Source organism: Perissodus microlepis, chromosome 7 (genome assembly GCF_051167445.1).
Source record: "Perissodus microlepis isolate ML-2025 ecotype Zambia chromosome 7, ASM5116744v1, whole genome shotgun sequence".
In the NCBI taxonomy this organism is placed as follows: Eukaryota; Metazoa; Chordata; class Actinopteri; order Cichliformes; family Cichlidae; genus Perissodus; species Perissodus microlepis.
The window spans coordinates 30,461,513-30,481,766 of record NC_140467.1 but is presented as its reverse complement, the minus strand read 5'-3'; the positions used below and the strand labels follow the sequence as shown (position 1 = coordinate 30,481,766).

At 41.3% G+C, this 20,254-nt stretch overlaps 1 protein-coding gene across 2 annotated transcripts in view; it reads right to left on the bottom strand.

Moving 5' to 3' along the window:
• Window positions 1–17,205, bottom strand: part of shroom3 (shroom family member 3) — a 65,208-nt gene extending 48,003 nt beyond the window's left edge. Inside the window, exons 1-2 of one of the 2 annotated variants that reach the window (XM_084934603.1) lie at window positions 16,603–17,205; window positions 9,891–10,045 (exon numbers count right to left, since the gene is read on the bottom strand). In XM_084934603.1, the coding sequence (XP_084790729.1) occupies window positions 9,891–10,045; window positions 16,603–16,761 (314 nt within the window). In that variant the 5' untranslated portion in view covers window positions 16,762–17,205. Of the gene's footprint in view, window positions 1–5,779; window positions 6,190–9,890; window positions 10,046–16,602 lie in introns of those variants that run through there. The other variant, XM_084934604.1, reaches the window with a different exon arrangement.
• Window positions 17,206–20,254: the final 3,049 nt, after the last annotated feature.

Here is a 20,254-nt window from a genome sequence, read left to right as displayed (position 1 = left end):
AAAAACCTGGATGCAGGAACACCCTAAACCCCCCTTTAAACACGCCTCAGTGAAAAATAATATCATATATGCTAGAACTACTACGGACAAAATTATTTAATATCAAACAAAAGTTTTGATTTAGACAATCATCAGTGTTTGTTAAATTCAGGGGAGCTCTGTTGTCAATCTAAGGAAAGAAAAAGTAAGTTAGGAACCATCAATCCACCCCGATCTCCTCCCTACATACACTTTCTCTGCTCTCATAAAACCAGCCCTTTCATCCCTCCGTGTGAAGTGACAATAAAGACATGCAGGACAAATAAACGCTATTAAAAACACAACAAGCAAAAGGCTGTTGCAGATTTTATTATCTCGTGTTCTGGTTTATGTCCCTCCCAGAACAGCAGGATTTTGTTTTTCTCCATCGGTTTTGAATTCAGTCTAAGAGACTCAATCAGCACGAAACAAAGCACATGCAAATATTACAGAGAACAACAGGAGGAGACTGTGGCCAAACCTGCTCAACAAAGCACCGACCAACTGCAGCGTATGCACCAAGGAGGACACTGCCAGAACAAACGCATACAGAAAATACACACTCATCCACACCGGTGCTGTCACTGATAACACTGAAGCAGCTCTGATAGTATCAGGACTGAGAATCGAGCACCATGTTATCCCCCTGAATGGATTCTGCTGTGCAGCATAAAGGCCCTTTCACAACGGACGCGGCATGCGCTGCGCTCACCGCTAACTCAGAGCGAAGGATGTAAAATTTGTTGTGCTGGCCGCAGAGCTCTGTCGTTATTTTGCGGCACCTCTGTGTGTACTAGATGCGCCTGCTTCTTGTCGTTTCAAAAGATGTACATCTCTGGCTTTATATCCTCTACAAGAGTTTGTGTTGAATTTTGTTCAAATGTTCAATAAAAACGTATCACTCATTCAGAACGAAGAAAGCTTTGTAACTATCCCGACTAGTGAAGAGTGTTTCATTTCCACAACACTGCTTTCCCCTAGATGTCCACAGATCTGTTGAAAAGGCTCTGGAGGTCCCTGTATAAGCACGTAAACCTGTGACAAAGAAAATCACCGAACTCAGACATGCACAGACTGTTTTCCTGTGTGGTGATGAAGGAAAACGCTGGCACGTGAAAGGGCATTTACCCTTCCAGGTTCTGAAGCTCAGTAAAACGCCTCTCCGACAGCCAAACGCATCTGTTCTCTGATTGGATTGTTACACTTGTGATTGACATGACATTGACCAATCAGCTGAAAGGAAGAAAAATCTGGTCAAATTCGTTCTTGCAAGTTGAAACTCACACACAAGAGAGGGAACTTGAGCGCAAGTTTTACAAAGAGTTTTTCGCTTTGTATCTGTAACCAGACCTTAACAAAAAAAAAATTGTAACTTGTGTAAATATTTTTTACAAACACACAAACTTTCATCTATAGATGCACAAACATAACATTTTCAGATTTCTGGTTTACAAGGTTACAAAACTCAGTTCACAACTACGCATTTGATTTACGAGTACAGAATATTTATGACCACAATTTGAGTCCACAGGAAACTGCAGAAACTATTGGATGTGAAGACATGTACAAAGAAGTGGAAAAGCTTAAGGGATAAAAAAAAGAAAAGAATAAAGCAAAAGGCCACAACAAAAAGCGGGGACCCAGCGGGGGAAAAGTTCCAGGTTTTTATTGTTTCTGTCGTGGCTGCCAATGTGTACAAAACACTACGACACAACCACAAGGTAATTAACACCATGAACTAGCATGAATGCTGGTAACAGTGTCGACCACTTACAAGGGTCACATCGCAGGCTCTACAAAGACTTACCGCAGATGTAAATCAGCCGTGAAGTCTAAACCTCAGAAAGACAGGCCTGACGGTCTAAGGCTATGAACCAAAAGACTGTGGTTTGGGTTAAAATACACTAAACTAAAGCCCTTCATGTAGACTGGCAGCATGAGAGACAAGCAGGTGGGACAGATGCCGAATCAGCAAGGCCCAGGCAGTATTTGTAAGGTCTGGCCTTACAAATCTGGCCTTAATAATAAGCAGCATTAAGTTGGGGCAGCTCAGTTATACCACGAGAAAGCCAACAACCAACATTACAATACAGGCTCTGACCTGGAACCCACAAGGAGAAATAACAAAGGAGATGACCACAAAGTACCTGGAGTCACAAAGACGTTGCAGACATTAAAGCAACAGGACGGACAGTAAAGGCGGCTCAGGACAGACACAGCGCTGCTGGGTCGTTGTCCAAGAGTACCCAACTGTCTAACAAGAGTAACCATGCATGTTAATGCTAAGGACGGCTTCATCATTAACACTGCAGCAAAAGGAAAAATCATTAGTGATCACGATTCTTCCTCTGGCCAATGCAGAGAACAACTTCATTCATATCTATCTATCTATCTGATCTATCTGATCGATCTGATCGATATATATATATTAGTTATCTTATAAAAGAGACTTTAAGGACATTGCAGTTTGTTATATTTAGCTTTAACTGTAATTTAAAATATCAGCTATGTAATCAGTTCCTTTAAAAGTACTCCAATCCATTAAGTCTGTGTTTCTCTGATGTTTTCTGGCAGACAATAATGGAAAAAATGCTCAACTTTATGCCAAGAAAAAAAATCATCACAGAGCTGCTACTAGGCTGTAGATTATTAATCCTGTTGGAGAAGCACAGATTTGGCATTTTCCTGAATTTTCCACAGAGTAAAGATTATTTTAGAAAAAGCAGCCATAGAAAAAAGCCACACCTGCAGTGGCCTTGACATTGTAGCATCCAGCAGGAATGCAACTAAACAGTGACTAAAGAGTTTTTTTCCCCTTTCTGAAAAAGCCCTAAACATGATCGATGCACTTCACCCAGCAAGCGCCGCCTGTGTGCACTCTGTGTTTTTTTTGTTTTTTTGCCTAAGGGGAAATAAAAGCTTTTTCTCATGTGTAATGTAACACTGCTTAAGTGCACGCCGCTGCTTACTGGAGATTAGAAGACAAAACGCAGGTACAGCAGCTGCAAGACGCAAGGGGAGTAGTAGTAAAGGTAATACAGGTAACACACACGCACACATAAACACACACAGCAGGGGTAAGCCCCGATAATATTACCTTACTCATGAGGAAAGCAGGTGTCAGGTATCAATTAAAAGAAGAACAAAAAAAGATCTACACACTCGCTACACACATGCTCCACTGTGGATACACACGCACGCACACGCGCACGCACAAACACACTAAGGAAGTTCATTAAGAAAAATCTTTGAGTGGCCAGTGTCACAACCTTCACAACCCACAACCCAAAGTTGCTTGTCCAATCCAAACTCAATCCAAGAGCAGAACAAACTCCTCTGGGTTTAATGTGTGGAGACATTAAACTTCCTGGGAAGCTAAACTAGCTCCTTTTCTACACAAAACTATAAAGGAGTCCAAAAATGACACAAGGCTAAGAATTTTTACAGTGTCTATGTGTCAAATACACAATAGGAGTCCAGCAAGCTCAGCATAAAGACTGGAATTAGGGGGACGTTAAGAAAATCAACTTGATTAACAGACAAACTGTCACGTATTCAGCCAAACGTCCATTTTTTAAATAGAGTCTACTAGAGGTACATGCTGGTACTATGTCTCGACAAACACCAACATATTCACCCGCTCAGCACATTGGTGCAGTTCGTTTCCCAGCAACCCAGTGGTGATGACAAGACTCTGTGATGTCACTAGACCCATCTGTTGTTTGCTGAGAAATACTTGAAGTACCTCCCTCTGAGAAGCGCTACATGTGGCAGTTTCGTATGGCCTGGACCCAGCTTGCATTCAGTCTGAGCTACATCAGTTTGCATCCAGGGGCCCAACATAGAGGAGGACCCTCACGTGTAAACGACACTGTAGAAAACAAATCTTAATAAAAAACAGCCCAGTCACCACAATGCACCATTTCACTGGTATATTCAAACAAACCTGTTAAGATTAGCCCTTTTTTCTTTCATGTATATCTATACTGTTGCATTGATGGCTGTTCATATTAGGCATGGTCAAAGATTCAGTTAATAACATCAGCATATATGCAAGTGATCCCATTTAGAAGCAATTCCTGCCACTCTAGACAGTGATTCTGACACCAAAATGAATATTTTAATGAATAAGGAGAGAGTCAACTCCCCCAAATCTGTAATCACCAGTAAAATGTGACAGAAAAATGCTTAAAAACCGATGACTTTAACTTATATCCCTGCAGGTTATACTTCTATATGCGGAATTTAAGAGAATCCAGAGCTCTGAGTCAGCAACCAATGACCTTAACAATAATCCGTAAGTTTTTAGACATAGAGGTTAAGGTTTTGGAAAGACTGGATCTTCTGCAAAATTACCACTAGATTCCTTCTAACATTATCTCTCATCTACTGCTTGTGGAAATTTACAAGAAGAAAAGCTGTTGAATAAACTGTTGCATGTATGCAACAGTTCACACAGCTCAGGAAGAAAAAGAGAATACATCGCACTGACTGAGAGACCAGAGAGACAAACACTCCAGTTGGTTGTTGGTAATGTTCACATAATTGAATGTCACTATCTGCATGAACCAAGACAAAAAACAAAACAAAACGATAAAGCAAAAAGAATATTTGGAGACAAGTCCTAAGTGCTACTAGTGTCAACCATGGCAACTTGCTAGCAACCAAAGCAATTGTCACCAAGCAGTCAGGAAATTCTTCCGGAGGTCACCAACTGGTCTCAAAGCCTGCATAAATGAGGCCTCAGCAACTGATTTCATAGCAATTACCTCTGGCAACCACTTGCTAACTGTTGCCAAATAGTTTTCCCTATTGATCAGTGGTTGCCAACGAGTCTCTAGGCCTCGTGTGAACAAAAAAAGAACATAAAACAGGAACTGACAAATACAACACAGGTGAGGCTGTCCCAAGAAAACTACCAAGTGAAGAACCAATGAATAGAAAATAAAACAGGAAATAACCGAACAGACACTTCACATCATGACAAAAAGATTTTTCTCAAAGATCTCTACTCACGATTCTTTACTTGCCCGTATTACCCACATCTGGATTCCAGGTACTAAAAGGTATCCCTTGTAATCACTCTCTAATAATTTAACTACAACTTTCACCACGAGGGGCAGCATTTTACCAACAAGATGTCTATGGATGTTTGCTGCTGTTTAACATTCATTATCTCTTTTTAGCCCCACCCATTTGACTCGCTGCACCATCTTGTGTTTCAAATTGGTATTGCACTAATGTGCAGTACAGCCCTGCTTTGACTTCAGGGGTTATCTCTTCGATACAACAAACATATTTTGCATAGATAGCTTTCGATTGCTTTAGTTAGTATCAGCAGGTTTTAAACTATTTTTAAACACAACAATGTACAAGAAAGTACCTTTAATCTGAGAAATCTCCCAGAGCCAAAAAACATTCCACTGAAAACAAACACCCTCCAGGCATTTAAAGGCTTTTCAAGTTTCCAAGTACAATAATCTGGAATGGGCGTTACCTACTGAAGCCTGTCAGACTGAAAAACAATTAAGTGTTGTCTAATCATGTTCCCCAAAGCTTGGAGAACATGACACTATAACTAAGGAGTTAAACTACATGGATTTAAATTAAACCCTCATATGCTGGCTTTATATCACAATAGTCACATTGAAACTCTAAAGTTTGAAATGACATCAGACATCTTTACTTAAATACAAATTTAACTTAAAGTCTCCTTCATTTGTTCTCACTACTTATAGAAAACACACTTACATACACTTACAGCTCTGATGGGCAGCTCCTCTGAAATCCTTCTGCTTTGCTTTCAGCTTGTTGTGAGTACACTAATGGCATGATTCCCTCTGAATGTCTGTGCCTCTGAGTGTGTGTTTGCGTGTGTGTCTCTCTTTGCTTTTGTGTCTCCAAGCCAATCAGGGCTCACCTGAAGGCACCAATCAGATCGAGCACAGTCAGGTATGGAGGAGAGAAAGTCGTAAGGAGAGACAAAGAAGGTGTGGTCTGACAGGTGCGTTTGGTGTCGACATCATGCGCCTTTTGTCTGGCTGACACCAAGGATGGAGGGCACACACACACACACACACACACACACAATACCAACAATAAAAGCAGCTAATACCCGCTAAAGTCACACACATAGTTTTATAATGCCTTCCGGATAAAGGACACGCATACACACAAACAGAGACTTTGTTCTTCTGCGGTAATAACCATCAGTTCAGCTCAATAAATCTTTATTACCCCACCGAGAGGCTGTTGCTTTGCAGCTGGAGACGATGGAGGAGCTGCAGGAGGAGGTGATGAATGCTTCTCCCAAAACAAGACAAACCCTAATCCTAGTGTTAGGCTGAGAAAGAATACACATTCAAACTTTTCTTTCCTTGGATCAACATTACGGGAAGTAACACAAAGAAAGAAACCTACACAAGTCATGGCAAAAGGTAAAGGTGAAAAGTACCAACCCCCCGAAAAACGTGTCCAAAATCTGGAGTTCCTCTAATTGAGGCTGACTCAAGGTAGGCTTCACCTGCTCTGATGAAAATCACTTTAGTAGGTTTTTCAGTAAAATTTAAGGTGCTAGACCATTTTTTATGGGATTATCATTCAAACCCTTGTCTCTAAATATGGTCACTAATGGTTCCAGAAACCTGACCTGGCAGCAGCCAGAAGGCCGGTGTTGAGGCTTCAAAACTGTTTGGCATCACAGTAATCCAAGTAACTGGACTGGATCTCTGGACTGTGTTTTAATGCAATTATATGAAAAATTTTATAGCTTTGTGTCATGTAACACTGTTAGCAGCTATGTGTCTGTTTTTGCCAGCTTGCTAACTAAACTTCCCAGTAGTTAGATGATAACCACCATTTTGTGGTGCTAATGTTGAGGCTTCAAAACAGAGACTCCCATAAGACAGAAAAGTTCTAAAATGATAAAAGCTCCTTCAGACTTTATTACATTATTAGACTAAAAATCCTGACACCTGCAGAACCAGCGAACTTTAACACTTCTCAGGCCTATAGCCAGAACAGCCAAGACTCAGGTGGGTCCATCGGACGTAAACGCACAGTCACAGCCTTTTATCTATTTTTGATTTGTGTTTCTGGGCATGGCTTTTTTGCATCTCTGGATGACATTTTTCTTCTGTTTGAGCTCAGATGTACTGATTTGTGTCCACATATAAAGGTTGAAGGGATTGATGGTGGAGGGGTCATCAGAGACCCAAGTTTGGCTCGGTTTGGTTGCTGCGGCTGCCTAGATAACCCTCTAATGTATTTAGTACCCTGTCATGTGTCGATCACCAGTCTCATCTGTAGCTCCTGTTGCATTAAAGTTAAGAAAAACCTTTTTGGGCCTGCTCATTTAGCATTCCCGGTGTGGGAAGGGTTGCCTATAGTTGCTTGAAGTCACTGAAGTCCATTGATTCGTAAAAATGACTTTGGTTTGGTTTGGAACAGATCATAGTCTGGGTAAAAGTAGAACAGTCGAAACTTGTTTTACACTTTCTTGCTTTCTGTGGACAAAATACAAGCTGCAAACATGAATATGCTTCGTGCCAAAGCAGAGCACTTTCAGAGCTGTGCTCGTGAAAAAACGTGACAAACTGTGTCTGTGATATCAAATGGATTGCTGGGCTGATCCATGACACTAAAAAGCAACTAAAAAAAAAACGTCGACTGCACACCAACATGCAAACCAGGGTCCAATGTTCAAACCTTCTAGTTTGCCTCCGTACAACCCCATCACAATAGAGTAGAGCAGAGCAGAATCAAATAAGCATATTTGAGGACTAGAAATGAAATGTTGAACCTGTGCAGTGTCCAACTTTTACAGTTTCAGATCCAAACAGGAAGCAAATCAGACCAAAACACACACACAGCCTTCCCTTGTCGCCACGCCTTCCACAGTCCTGTGTGTGTGTCTTTACACCTGTCCCACAGAGTGTGTGTGTGTGTGTCTAAAGTCTAAAGTCCTGCATTGTGTTTGGCGTCTCACGCGTCTTCCAGTAAACAGAAGTTGCAGTAGCGACAGTGGCCTCGCTCACAGTCACACCCCAAACCAAACACATACCTGGCAGTGCATCAACCTCAACACTGGGAGAGATGCTGGGTGGCACGACACGCCCTCTGCTGAGGTCTCCTGCTCTTTATTTTACAATTAAATGGGTGATTGTTGTTTCATAAATGGGTCTAATCAGCATGTGATCCTGGTCTGATGAACCTTTAACCGGATGTGAAGAAGTGTTTGATGCCTTCAGGAGATTGTAGAAGCTTCACCTACAGGACCCAGGAACAGGCTAGTTTAACTCCACTCCAGTATTGTCATAGCTTCAAATGCGTCACTCTGATACATATTTGAAACAAGACTCCTTAAGAAAACAAACTGCAATTTCAACAAGACTTCTGTTTTTCCACATCTGCTCAGTACACTGCTTCTCCTTTTCATTAAATGTTTATGTCATAGCTTTATGATCTAAAAATCTGGAGCTCTAGAAGTAATCCAAAAACAAATTTCTATACATTTTCCCTACTTTATGGTCATACAGGTATCACAACAACAGGAATACGCTGAGCCTCAGGTTCAGGTCAGATTTGGAGCCAGATGTGTTGCACCAGCCAAAACTGGGTTCAGGCATAAAAAAAAAGTACTGTCAGGTATTTAAAAGGAGAACCCAGTGACAGGATTGCCTGTGAGAGAAGGGAACCTTTTGCAACTGACTCTGTTGTATATTTCTGAAGGTGCAAAATACCCCTACCATATTTAAATGTGGTTGAATCGATTTATCGTCATTTGGCATGTCAAAAACATGAAATGATGACATTTGTTTCCCAAATAAGAACAAATAGAATAAACAGAATAAACCTTAGCGGTCAACATAATTATAACATGCAGTTTACTGCTAATTATGTCAATATTTAACGCCAAAGAAAACAAGCATGTCTTATTTTTGTGCTTGATATTTGAAGAGCTTGCAGACCCTCGTGTTGAGAAAATGGGGCAACTTTTATACATCGCCCATAAAAAATAACCACACCTATGAGAGCTATTTAAGGTGTGCGCTCACGAGCTATTTTACCCTTTTGTTTGGCCCTTGGTTTGGTAGTTAGGTGAGTCTTTCATCCTCATTTTGGTTTGAGTATAAGAATGTTGTAATTAAGCTTCCTGAAGTTTGCACTCTGGAGGTGTATGGAAGCAAAATGACAAAATGTGTCCTTGGCCAATAACTTATGAACCTCACTGTAAGTGTAATACAACATAAATAAATAATCAGCACGACATGAATGACGGCTCCTGGAACACAGGCTGCACTTTGGGCTAAAATGCTATCCCCAAATCAAACTGTGTGCTGGGCACGCTGGACTCAGCTGTCACTCCCAAAACATCTATACCAGACATCCAGTAATATCATTAAAGTGAATTCTATTAATCGCTGACATGGTGACAGCCTTTAATAACACACAGTCAACTGAGTCAAATCCCCAGCCAGTCTGTGCTTGTCTGAGCTGTTATTATCATAGATAATAATTAATTATTTAGGGTAAAAGTCTAGACGTGGGCAACAGATTGCGCTCACTCCAACCTTGTACTACACTGTTGGTCACTCATTCCAGATTTTCTTTAATTTAATAAACTACTGCACTGAAAACTCACAGCTGAAACCAAGTGCTGGAATAAAACCAACATTTACAGCAAGTAAAGCTACACTCCAAACACACTCACCCTCCGCCTGCTGGGATTATCAGGTTTCAGGCTGTTGCTAGAAAGAGAAATATCCACCCTGCGTGCTTGCAGAAAGCTCTGAGTCGGTCTCAGAATCAGACGTTTGTGGTCCGTTTGCCTCAGTTTTGTTGGTTTGAGCTTTAACAACTGGTGTGTGTACCTGCGGACGGTGAGATGCAGAGTCTTGTACGATCCTTTTATCAGAGCGACGGCCTCCTGGCGGTACCCGGTCAGCTCAATGTCGTTGATGATGACAATCTCATCGCCCACCCGCAGAGGCTGCTCCAAACTGTCCGCCTTGCCGCCCTCCTCAACCTGCACAAACAAACACACAACATCAGCTGATGCAGTCCAAACATGTGGCTGCAAAGTGTGAGTTCCTAGCACCCGAGTTTGTGGGGCAGCAGCTCGTTACGCAAGGCTGCTCCTGGTACTGACCTCCAAATGAAAGGTCTGAGAGCTGAAAGGGGCCAAGGTTTAAGAGGTTTGTAAGATTTTAGTGACCTTGAACTTTGACTGGTGTCTGTGCTGAGTTAGGCTGAACATACAAAATGATGAAACATGTTGGGCTACACTTCCTCTGGCAGCTGCTATCAGGCCGTCTATTGTTCTGGCAGGACTCGCTCTCGTGTGTGTGTGTGTGTGTCTGTTATGGACAGGGTCACTGCAGGGAAGAGCAGGAGGTCTTGGGTGTTTGTGATCCTTACATCCTGTGTGTCTCTCAATTCTTCGTAGGTTTCCTTCCTCTAGACGTCAGAGTTCTCATAGTTTTGTCATTTCTAATCATTTTTTTATTCCCATTTCATTCGTTTTGCTTTTATTTTCTTAAAAAGGAAATATTCTAAAATGATCCTAAACTAGTTTAAAATAATAAAGTACTTATATTTAGAAGGGAATCAGCACTAATGACACAAAAACAGATTAGATGAGTGTTAACAGGAAATGCTGTTGTTGAGGTTCTTTTTGTAAGTGAAGTTTGGTTGAGTCTCTGAATGAAGCATCAGTGTTTTAATGCTCTCAGTCTGAGTGCTGCATATTGGAAACTGCATACGTGTTTGGAAAGCCTGACAGGGGTAGCAGTAAGCAGGGGAAGAACTTGGCATTTTACCAGCTGCATACAATACATTTTTCATGTCATAGCACACTGAAGTAAACCTTCACTTTAATTACAGCACAAATCAAAATCAGAGCAAACCCAAATGTGACTCGAATGTCTCTGATCACTCCCACACGCTCCTTCTCTAACACACACACACACTGTAAATATCAGTGTGCCCCTGCTACTTTATCATTGCTGACAGTGATGACTCTTAGCAGCCTGTCACTGTGTGTGCATCAGTATCACAGCACACGACTGCCTGTTTATCAGTGTGTGTGTGCGGGTGTGTGTGTGTGTTTCCTCTTAAAGGTCACATCATCTTGTTCAGCACGAGATAAACTCAATCAAATCCTGAGCTGCTCATCAAAATATTTCTGGACAAGCGTCATCTGGTCAAAGTGCACTGATTGATTAGAAGTAGTGCACAGTTACAGAGGACGAGCATTCTGGTACTGAAAGCTTCTGAAAGTTTCCCTTTGTTATCCTATAGGTACACGGTGCATGTGGAGATCAGGAAGAGGACTGGGTTTGCCTAAATGTAATCTTAAAACCCCTGCTTGTCATCTGAAGACCATTCTGATTTTTATTAGCTGCATTTCTAAACTTTAGGTGATACACGGAACAGGAAACAGGCACCGGTACACTTGCTCCCGAGGCTAAAACCAGCGGTGTAACTAGTGAGTTCCCAGATGGGAAAGATGCATTATTGATAAGATAAGATGCCTTATTGTCCTGTTGATTCCTGTTTTAGATCATAATAAGTAAGCATTAGAGATGTCACAGCAACATTTACTATAACATTTGGATATCAGGCATGAAGTGAGCAGCAGTAGACATTTTTCAGAGCCTAAACTCAGCAGAGTCGTTTTGGAAAACATATCTCATCAGTTTGGTCCTGTTGAGGCTGCTAAGCTTTGCACTTGGAAAGGTCAGATTAACCACGATGGGTAAAAAACACACGAGTATGACTCTGTTTGTTTTGCACATATTTTCCTGTGATCGACAAAAGTGTCTTGCTCTGTTCTGAAACAATAAACCCCACCCACCTGGGACTCTTCAAGTTTTAAAACCACTGCCAAAAATGTCTTGCAGGGAGTGTCTGAAGCTCTTCTGAATTACAACACGTGTTACTTCTCAACAAAAACATGATGCGTCTTCACCCACATGCTGCAACTGCAGCATCAGGAAAACACAAAGTTTTGATGAACATGTACCATCTGCGCTAGGCGACTTGAATCGCCGACTCTGAGGAGATAAACATTAGTGCGCGGTTGCAGGTGTTATTCTAAACTAGTGCTGATTAACACAAATGAGTAGTATCTAATGAGCGTTACTGATGTGAGGGAAAAGAAACATCCTCTCTAAGCTGTGAAGGAAAACTGTGTTAAAGCATTCCCGAGCTCTGCAGAACGATTCACATGCCTGCACTGTTTGCCTTTTTCAGGAATAAATATACCCAAATAAGGCCCACAGAATCACTCAGTAACTCCACGAGTGTGTGTGTGTCAGTGACTGTGGTATTCCAGCTGAAATTCATTATCCTGCAGACCGAGATATCTAAACAGAGTGGCTCAGCCCGCTCATACCGTGACTGAAACAACATACCTCCTCTAATCAATAAAGACTGTGTGATTTGGGAAAATATCCTCTGAGAGCGATGGGGGGCCTCGGCCAAGGAAAAGCACTCTCTCTCTAAACTTCTTTAGAGCTGGACTCAGGTTCACTGCCTCTCTAGCTTGTGAAAACCTGAAGTTTCCATACTTTTGACCTCTCATTAGAGGTTAAAGATTAGGCATGTGCAACTCTTTATTTATTAATCTGAGGGATATTTAGAGGTGATTATATCCAGTGTTTAACAAAAAAAAGAGCACAAATAAAACATCCTGAAGATATAATATGCTGACTTTTAGTTCCAGGATTAAAGGATACAGGAGTGTAATATAAACGGTAAGCCAGTTCACTGTAATTGCATGAAGCTGGTGTACTCCCAAGAGACATATTTAAAAAGAATTATGAGGATATCCTGATGCTTTAACTCTAAAACACTGGATCCTACATTTACCACAGTGGGATACTACAGCATCTATTCATCAAGGACTTCTCACCTCTTTATTCACATTTCCAGTTTTTAACACTGTGGTTCTGAAATAAATCTAATGGCCGTCATTATGACATATTCGAGGTTATGTTCTCATGCTTCAAAACCAAACAGATACTGAACCTGTTTAAAAGAACCAGTGGACTAGTGTGACACTTAATACACACCATTAACTGGTGTGTATTAAGTGTATTTTGCTTGGCCACAACCAGCATAACCCTTTAGATTATAGATTATAGATTATAGATTATAATCTATAATCTATAAATCTTCAGCCATGAGCTGGGTCTAAATGGGTCTACTGGTCTTTGCTTTTCTGGAAAATCTCAATATCATGTCATCTAGGCCAGCGGTCCCCAACCTTTTTTGCGCCACGGACCGGTTTATGCCCGACAATATTTTCACGGACCGGCCTTTAAGGTGTCGCGGATAAATACAACAACAAAAAAAACTAGTACCGGTACTGAAAAAAAGAAGATTTATTCATAACACACGTGAAAAGACCCAGGAAGACCGAGTTAAAGATAAAAACGATAACAAAATAACGCTGAAAACCGATAAAAACCCTGAAAACCATACATTTCACACCTGCCTCAACTCTCGCAGCCCGGTACCAAACGACTCACGGACCGGTACTGGTCCGAGGCCCGGGGGTTGGGGACCGCTGATCTAGGCTGTTTTGTTCAACAGCTGCAAGACTGGTGAAAACACTGTGAGTGTAAAGGAGGTTTATCAGCAGATTAGGACTGACGGTAAAAACACTTATACATCTTTGCATCACCAGATTAATACATGCATATTCCTGTGATTCAGTTTTTAAAAGTTATATGGCTTAAAAACTGGGACATATGAAACACATCCAACCTGCAATCATTAAAACATTAAAAATAAAAGAATCAGTGAAAACATGGCACCTTCAAATGATCTCAAACCAAAACTCTGAACATAACCCGCATTTGACCAGGTTATGTGTTCAGCCTGTTACCATGGTGAATTAGCCAGGTAAAAAAATGACACAGAAAAGCTTGACACAGATCGCCAAAAATGTAATATCCTTTTGGAGTACAGGCCTCAGATTTTGCTTAAGGTTAGCAACCAAGGTGCAGTTAGCCAGCTTATCAAATTATCCAGGCAGGTTTGCGACCTTAATGGCAAGATAATTTTCCTGGTTAGTCTTGAGTTTGGTTGAATTGCCCGACTTATTCTTTCAAAACAGTATTTTGTGTAAGCTAGGTAGCTTGTTAGCTACCTTTAGCTCAAACAAAGCTAGCTTTGATCCTGAAAGTGCACTTAAAATGTTTGAGTCTTTTATAACAAACAAAGTTTTAAATTAAATCATAATAATAAATTTTCAATAAAAAGCATTTTAAAAAGTTGCACAATGCAAAACTAAATAAAGCCCTGGATCTTTTTCAGGTTGAGTAAACATTTCAGTCCCAGCAAAGACTGTGTTGAACTGTTCACCTTTACACTGATGGTGTAACTCTGGCACACACACAGGTCATGAGACCTTCAGATTAAAACTCATTAAGTTTTAATCTGAAGGTTTAACTTGCCTCGAGCCATCGCTGTGACCTCTGACCCCAGTTCAGCACAGCGTTGATACAAAACAAGCAAAGTGTGCCAGGTCTCTTTTACGGTTGGTTGGCGGCAAAAAGAAGAAATGAGTGAGACACACAAACAGAAAAGGAGACAGGACATAAAGAGAGACGCAAAAAGCTGAAGCGCGACATCATGCTGGTGTTGGGGTCAAACATGGAGAACTGTGCTAACGCCAGCCAAAGTACAGCACAAAATAAAAGCATGATTGTATTCAAAAGCAACCAGGAAAACACATTATTCACATTCTTGTCCTATTTTACAGTGTTTGGCCTCCATCCCAGAATAACCTTCACAGAAAGACACACACACACACGCGCGCGCGCGCACGTACCATCCTGGCGATTTGCATTTTAATAAAATGAGGCCAGGATGGTGGCTGTAAGGACGGAAGGGGCATTGTTAGTGGTCATCTACTAATGATGATATCAAAGGTTTTGGGCTTTTTTCTTGGCTTTAAAAATCCATCACAGATTTCACTGAATCTTTGGCCAAAGTGTGGCTCACATCTACAGCTTTCATTGGGCCATATTTGATGGTGTTGACTCAGGCTGACTCAACTTACTCAGAGGTCCATCTTATATGAGCTAGAGGTCAAGTATGTTGTGATGTCTGGCTCACACAATACTAACCAGTGCCATAACTAAGCCATGACTGCCAAAAGTAGCCAAACTTGGGCCCATATTTCTCTGCCTTCTGGGATGATTCTGGGCAATGAAGCGGCTGGTAAAGAGTAACACTTTCATTACTGACATAGTTATAGGGGTTACTGATTATTGGCGCATCGAGTGATTTATTTATTTTGAATTTGTTTAAGGCAAAAAAACCTCAAAGACAGTGAAGCTTGAAAGCAAAGACTACATGTGAATGGATATAGTCACCAGTAAAGTGTTGATTTTGAAGGCTCAAGCCAAGTGTTTTCTTTCCTTTTCTGTTTTTTTACTCAGGTTTTCCCCAACACAGGTTGCACAGATTTTGCAATCCTTCTCATCTCATGTTTCATATACTCTCGCTGGTCAGGTTTCTGCTCTAGCAGCTGATGATGTCACTTTGCAGTTTCTAGTCTCGGTTCTGGGGGTCGGACAGACTTTAACTCGAATTCACAGACTGCAGCTGGGAGCAGGCAGCGGTTATTGTTCTGCAGCAGAGTTAAAAGCCCATCCAAGGGATAAGGAAGCTACTGAAGAGGCAGCTGATTATTGCTCCTGAATATATAGTTTTATTTGTTTGTTTATTTTATAAAAGCAAAATGCACATACACGTGTCTCTACAAACATAATCATTCTCAGTCCATGAGAAAAACTGCCCACATGGCCTTCTTGATGTTTTGAAACCAGACACAATGAGTGAGATGTGGATCACACCATTTTATGAGCCTGTTACACATGTATGTGTTTATTTTGTCCTGCCTCATCCTCCTTTCTGCCTTTAATGGGACCATAATTTATCAAATGAACATCATAATCTATTTAATAAAACTTAAAACGAGAAAATGAAACCACAAACTCATCAGTAAAGTGTGTATTCAGATCATAAATCATTCGAGAATTAGGCTCAATTACCCACAGACTTCTATACAACCCGACTTCAAACCAGAGTTGTCGCCCCCTGTTGGTCATTAGAAAAAGAAAATGCAGAATTAAAGCTCTTCCACATTGGCTTCATCTTCCAAACCTCTGTGGTGTCTTTTAAAGCCTGCCCCGTGCTAGGATGTAAAAATCAGAAGATCTCGGCCTCACCTGCTTAGATATTGTCCTTCTGTTTCATGCAGCACATTAAATTAGAGGCAAGTGCTACTAAAAGGCCTGACTGCCCCTTTGAACTGCAATCTGTGTTGATCAGATGTTCGCAACAATTACAACAACTTTAATAACTTTTCTGCATATATTTAAAATACATTTAAACTTCTGCCACTGATATGCTGTAGTTACAGTTTAGAAATAATAATATTCACTGATTCATGCAAAATCAATTGATATGATTGGAATAATTATTCACTCTTTCCCTGTTTCCGGCTTCCCGTCATGTGCAGAACAGGTCACAAACACAGCAGGCCTCACACGTCCTGTCTCCTACCTTGGAGATGATGAGCGGCTCTCCGTGCTCCAGGCCACCCTGCAGGGTGAAGCCCCACGGCGCTCCTCCATGCAGCCGGGCCTCCACCAACACCCAGCCGCCTCCTTCTCCTCCACCGCCCGCCGCCTGCTGGAGCCCCGCCCGGCCACCGCTCTCCATGCCTGGCCAGGGGGAGCGCACACTCCCGGCTCCTATGTCCTCAGCCTGAGGAGGATAAAGTGGAGGTGGAGGGGAGGGGGTACCGGTATGAAGAAAACGAGCTGTCCTTCACGAGTGCATTGCCGTCATTCATTTATAACTCCTCGTTAAGAGCGAAGAGAGCAGGAGGTGTCCGTGCACAGAGTCGCGTTTCCTGCAAAGTGCATTCCTGGAGCGCGCAGAGCGGCGGTTCCTCCGCCGGAGAAACTCCTAAAACACACCCCGAAACTTCTCCGTAGGAGTCTGAAAGGAGTCCTAAAAGTTTACGGAGAGGAGAAGGCCATCAAATTTCCACATGAACGAGAGGCAGCCCGAATCAGATCTGCTCAAACACAAATCCAAACCTACTCTCTCTCTCTCTCTCTCTCTCTCTCTTTCTGTGTGTCTCGTCCAAAAATCAGTTTAGCATCACAATAGGATTTACTGCGACTCACTGAGCGAGGAGAAAGGAAAGAGACAGAGGGAGGGGGGAGAGAGGGAGGGACAGGAGAGGTAGAAGAGGAAACAGAAACTCTGAGAGAAAGGAGAGAGTTTAAAAAAAGGTGTGAATTAAAAAAGGACACTGGGATAAAAAGCTGAGTGTTTCCTGTGTCTGTCTGTGTGTGTGTGTTGATGAGCAACAATCCAATCCTTCGCAACTGAATCTGAATCCTTTTCTATTCACACTGGAGCCAGATTACTGGATTTAAACTGGATTAAACTTCCTGGTGGATCAAATCGTTTACACGCTGAACAGTAAACTGACAAAAAGCCAGAATATAAGCTTACTTTATTTATCCCCCAAAAGTTGGGGGATTTCTTTCTTAAAACACATTAAAAACATACCATACGGCTTAAAATACAAAAAAAATTAAGATCATCTATATTTTCCCCCCAAGTTTGTAAACTTCTTTGTTACAGCAGTTAAAACAATTAAACACAACAGTGTAAGAGTAAGACAGAACAAATGTCCCAGCGAGGTATAAAACCAACATGGACCGAATGGACTTCTTATATAGTGCTTTTATACTTAAATGCTCAAATCTCTTCATACAACATGCCTCATTCACACATTCACACCAGCACTTTTGCTTAAGTGCTCTCTAAGTAGCATTCACACTCCCATGGATGCTTCGGGTTCAATATCTCGCCAAAGGATACTTTGGCATGCACACTGGAACAGCCAGGGATCAAACCACAAACCCTCTGATGACCTACTCTACCTCCTGAGCTACAAACACCCCTAAAAATAAATACAATAAGGGGGGGACTTTAACAGTAACTTCACAAACTTGCAAAGTCATGTATACTTCATTGGTATCACGATCATGGCTTTGTGTTTTGTGGATGATGTGGTGTTTTTTTGGCTTCATTGAGTGGTATCCTCCAAGTCTGAGGTCATGGTTCTGAGCCAGCAAAGGGTGGTGTTCCCACTCTGAGTGGGGCAGAAGTTGCTGTCCCAAGTGGAGGAGCATCTTTGTGTCTTCTTCTTCTTCTTGGGGTGTCTGCAGTGAAATGCGTTCTTTGCAGCTTTGTTGCAGTGAGTAGACAGCTGTTAATTTACTCGTCAGCATATATTCCTACCCTCATCTGTGACCACGGGCTGTGGATTGAAGTCGCAGAAGTCGCTTCTTCTAAAGGGTGTCTGGGTTTGGGACGTAGAGGAGGTTGTTCACTAATCGGAAGGTTGGTGGTTCAATCCTTGGCTGTTCTAGTCTGCATGCCAACGTATCCAAGGTAGCTAACTCCAAATTGCTTTCATTCATCATAGTATGGATGTTAGCTAAAAAGAATCTGCACAAAGTAAATCAAGCCCTTATTATTTGGTTTACTGCTGTTTTTGAGCATTTTTTTTCTAATGAGCTAATTCAGTGGCTTGTGATACTAAAAATAACACATTTGAAATGTTTGAACGTCATTAGCAAAGTTGTTGTGATGCCATAAATCTATCCTGTCAGTCCATGAAAGTGATTTCACAAAGACACTTTTGTGTTCCACATTTTGTTTTCTCTCACTTTTATTTGTTGATTACATTTTAATCACTAAAAAATTACAAATTTCAGTCACCTCTCACATCATTAACCCACGTGTTGAAAAACGATGTATCCAACGTGTTTAAATGTGACGCCAAACGGTCCTTTATGTCCATATGTTTGTGAGTTGGTGGGTGGAGAGCTTTGGCTTGAGCTGGGTGTGTTAGCACTTAGGAATGTGGTTTCAGTGAATATCATCAAGTGTATCATCTAACAAAGGGTTAGAGGTCACAGGGTTACTATCGAGAGTAGAGAATGAAAAGGCTTCAGGTGACACAGTGACGTTTTTCACCTGAAGCTCAGCCTGCAGGTCAAACAGGTGGCAGGTGAGTCAGACACAGGTGTCAGTCTGACTCTGTCCTATCTGCTTCATTCGCAGGTTAATCTTTTAAATTCGAGGGTATTGGATACTATTTAGTGTTTGCATTGTACAAATACTGTGTAATACATTCAGGACAAACTCCACAGGAAGAGACTATCATCCACACAGCTGTAGTTTCTGAGGCATGACAGATATGGAAGCTGAGGCCAGTGCTGAGGAGGCTGCAGTATGTTAAGAGATTGCCATCTAGTGGATGGCAAGAGATTTACAACCAAAAGGCTGTAAAATACCAACGTCATTTGACCTTTTTTTCCCTTATCAATCTTGATAGTATGGATCGGGCATATCAAACTTATTTTACATTGTGAGCCACAAACAGCCCACTTTGATCCTAAGTGGGCTCAACCAGTAAGACTCCCCTTTCTGTCAGTGTAAACATGTTTAACACATTTAGTATGAAAGGAAGTACAATTTCAACAATACAGCTCGGCTTTCTACATGATAAAAAAAATGCTGCTGTAGTAAATGCAAGACATCTATATAAAAAGATCTGGTAGCTGATAGTAGATAGCGAAAACTGGAACTTTTCTGTTTGTTATTTATCTCTTATTTAATTACTTTGGTGTAGTATGAATGTCATTTGGAGATCTTAATCAGGAGGAAATTCTGTGAAACTTATGAAAATACAGCTAAAAGTCCGAAATCTCATTCACATTTTCAAGGCCCAGATCGTGATCTCGGTCAGGCTGATTGTGGCCCCTGGGCCTTGTATTGACGATGGCATGATGTTTTTGCTTCAGTCATGTTCCAATAAATATTTACTAATTACATTTTTTTTTTCCAGCTGCATCTTTAAAAATGTTTTTGTGTTGCTTTGAGCCCAGTGCTTCCTGAGTGTTATAACTCCAAAACCTCTTCTTATAAACTGCTTGAGCTCATTTTAAAATGAATATGGACTGCTTGGCTTAAATGTACTTTTATAAAAAGGTACTTAACAGCAATATATTTCAAATTAAAGTAGGTCTTAAACACATCCCTTGGATGGGAATCGCTGCCAAGTTGAAAGGTCGACTGTAACTTGTAATATCGTGTTGTTCAAATCAGAGCTCAAGTTAAACCA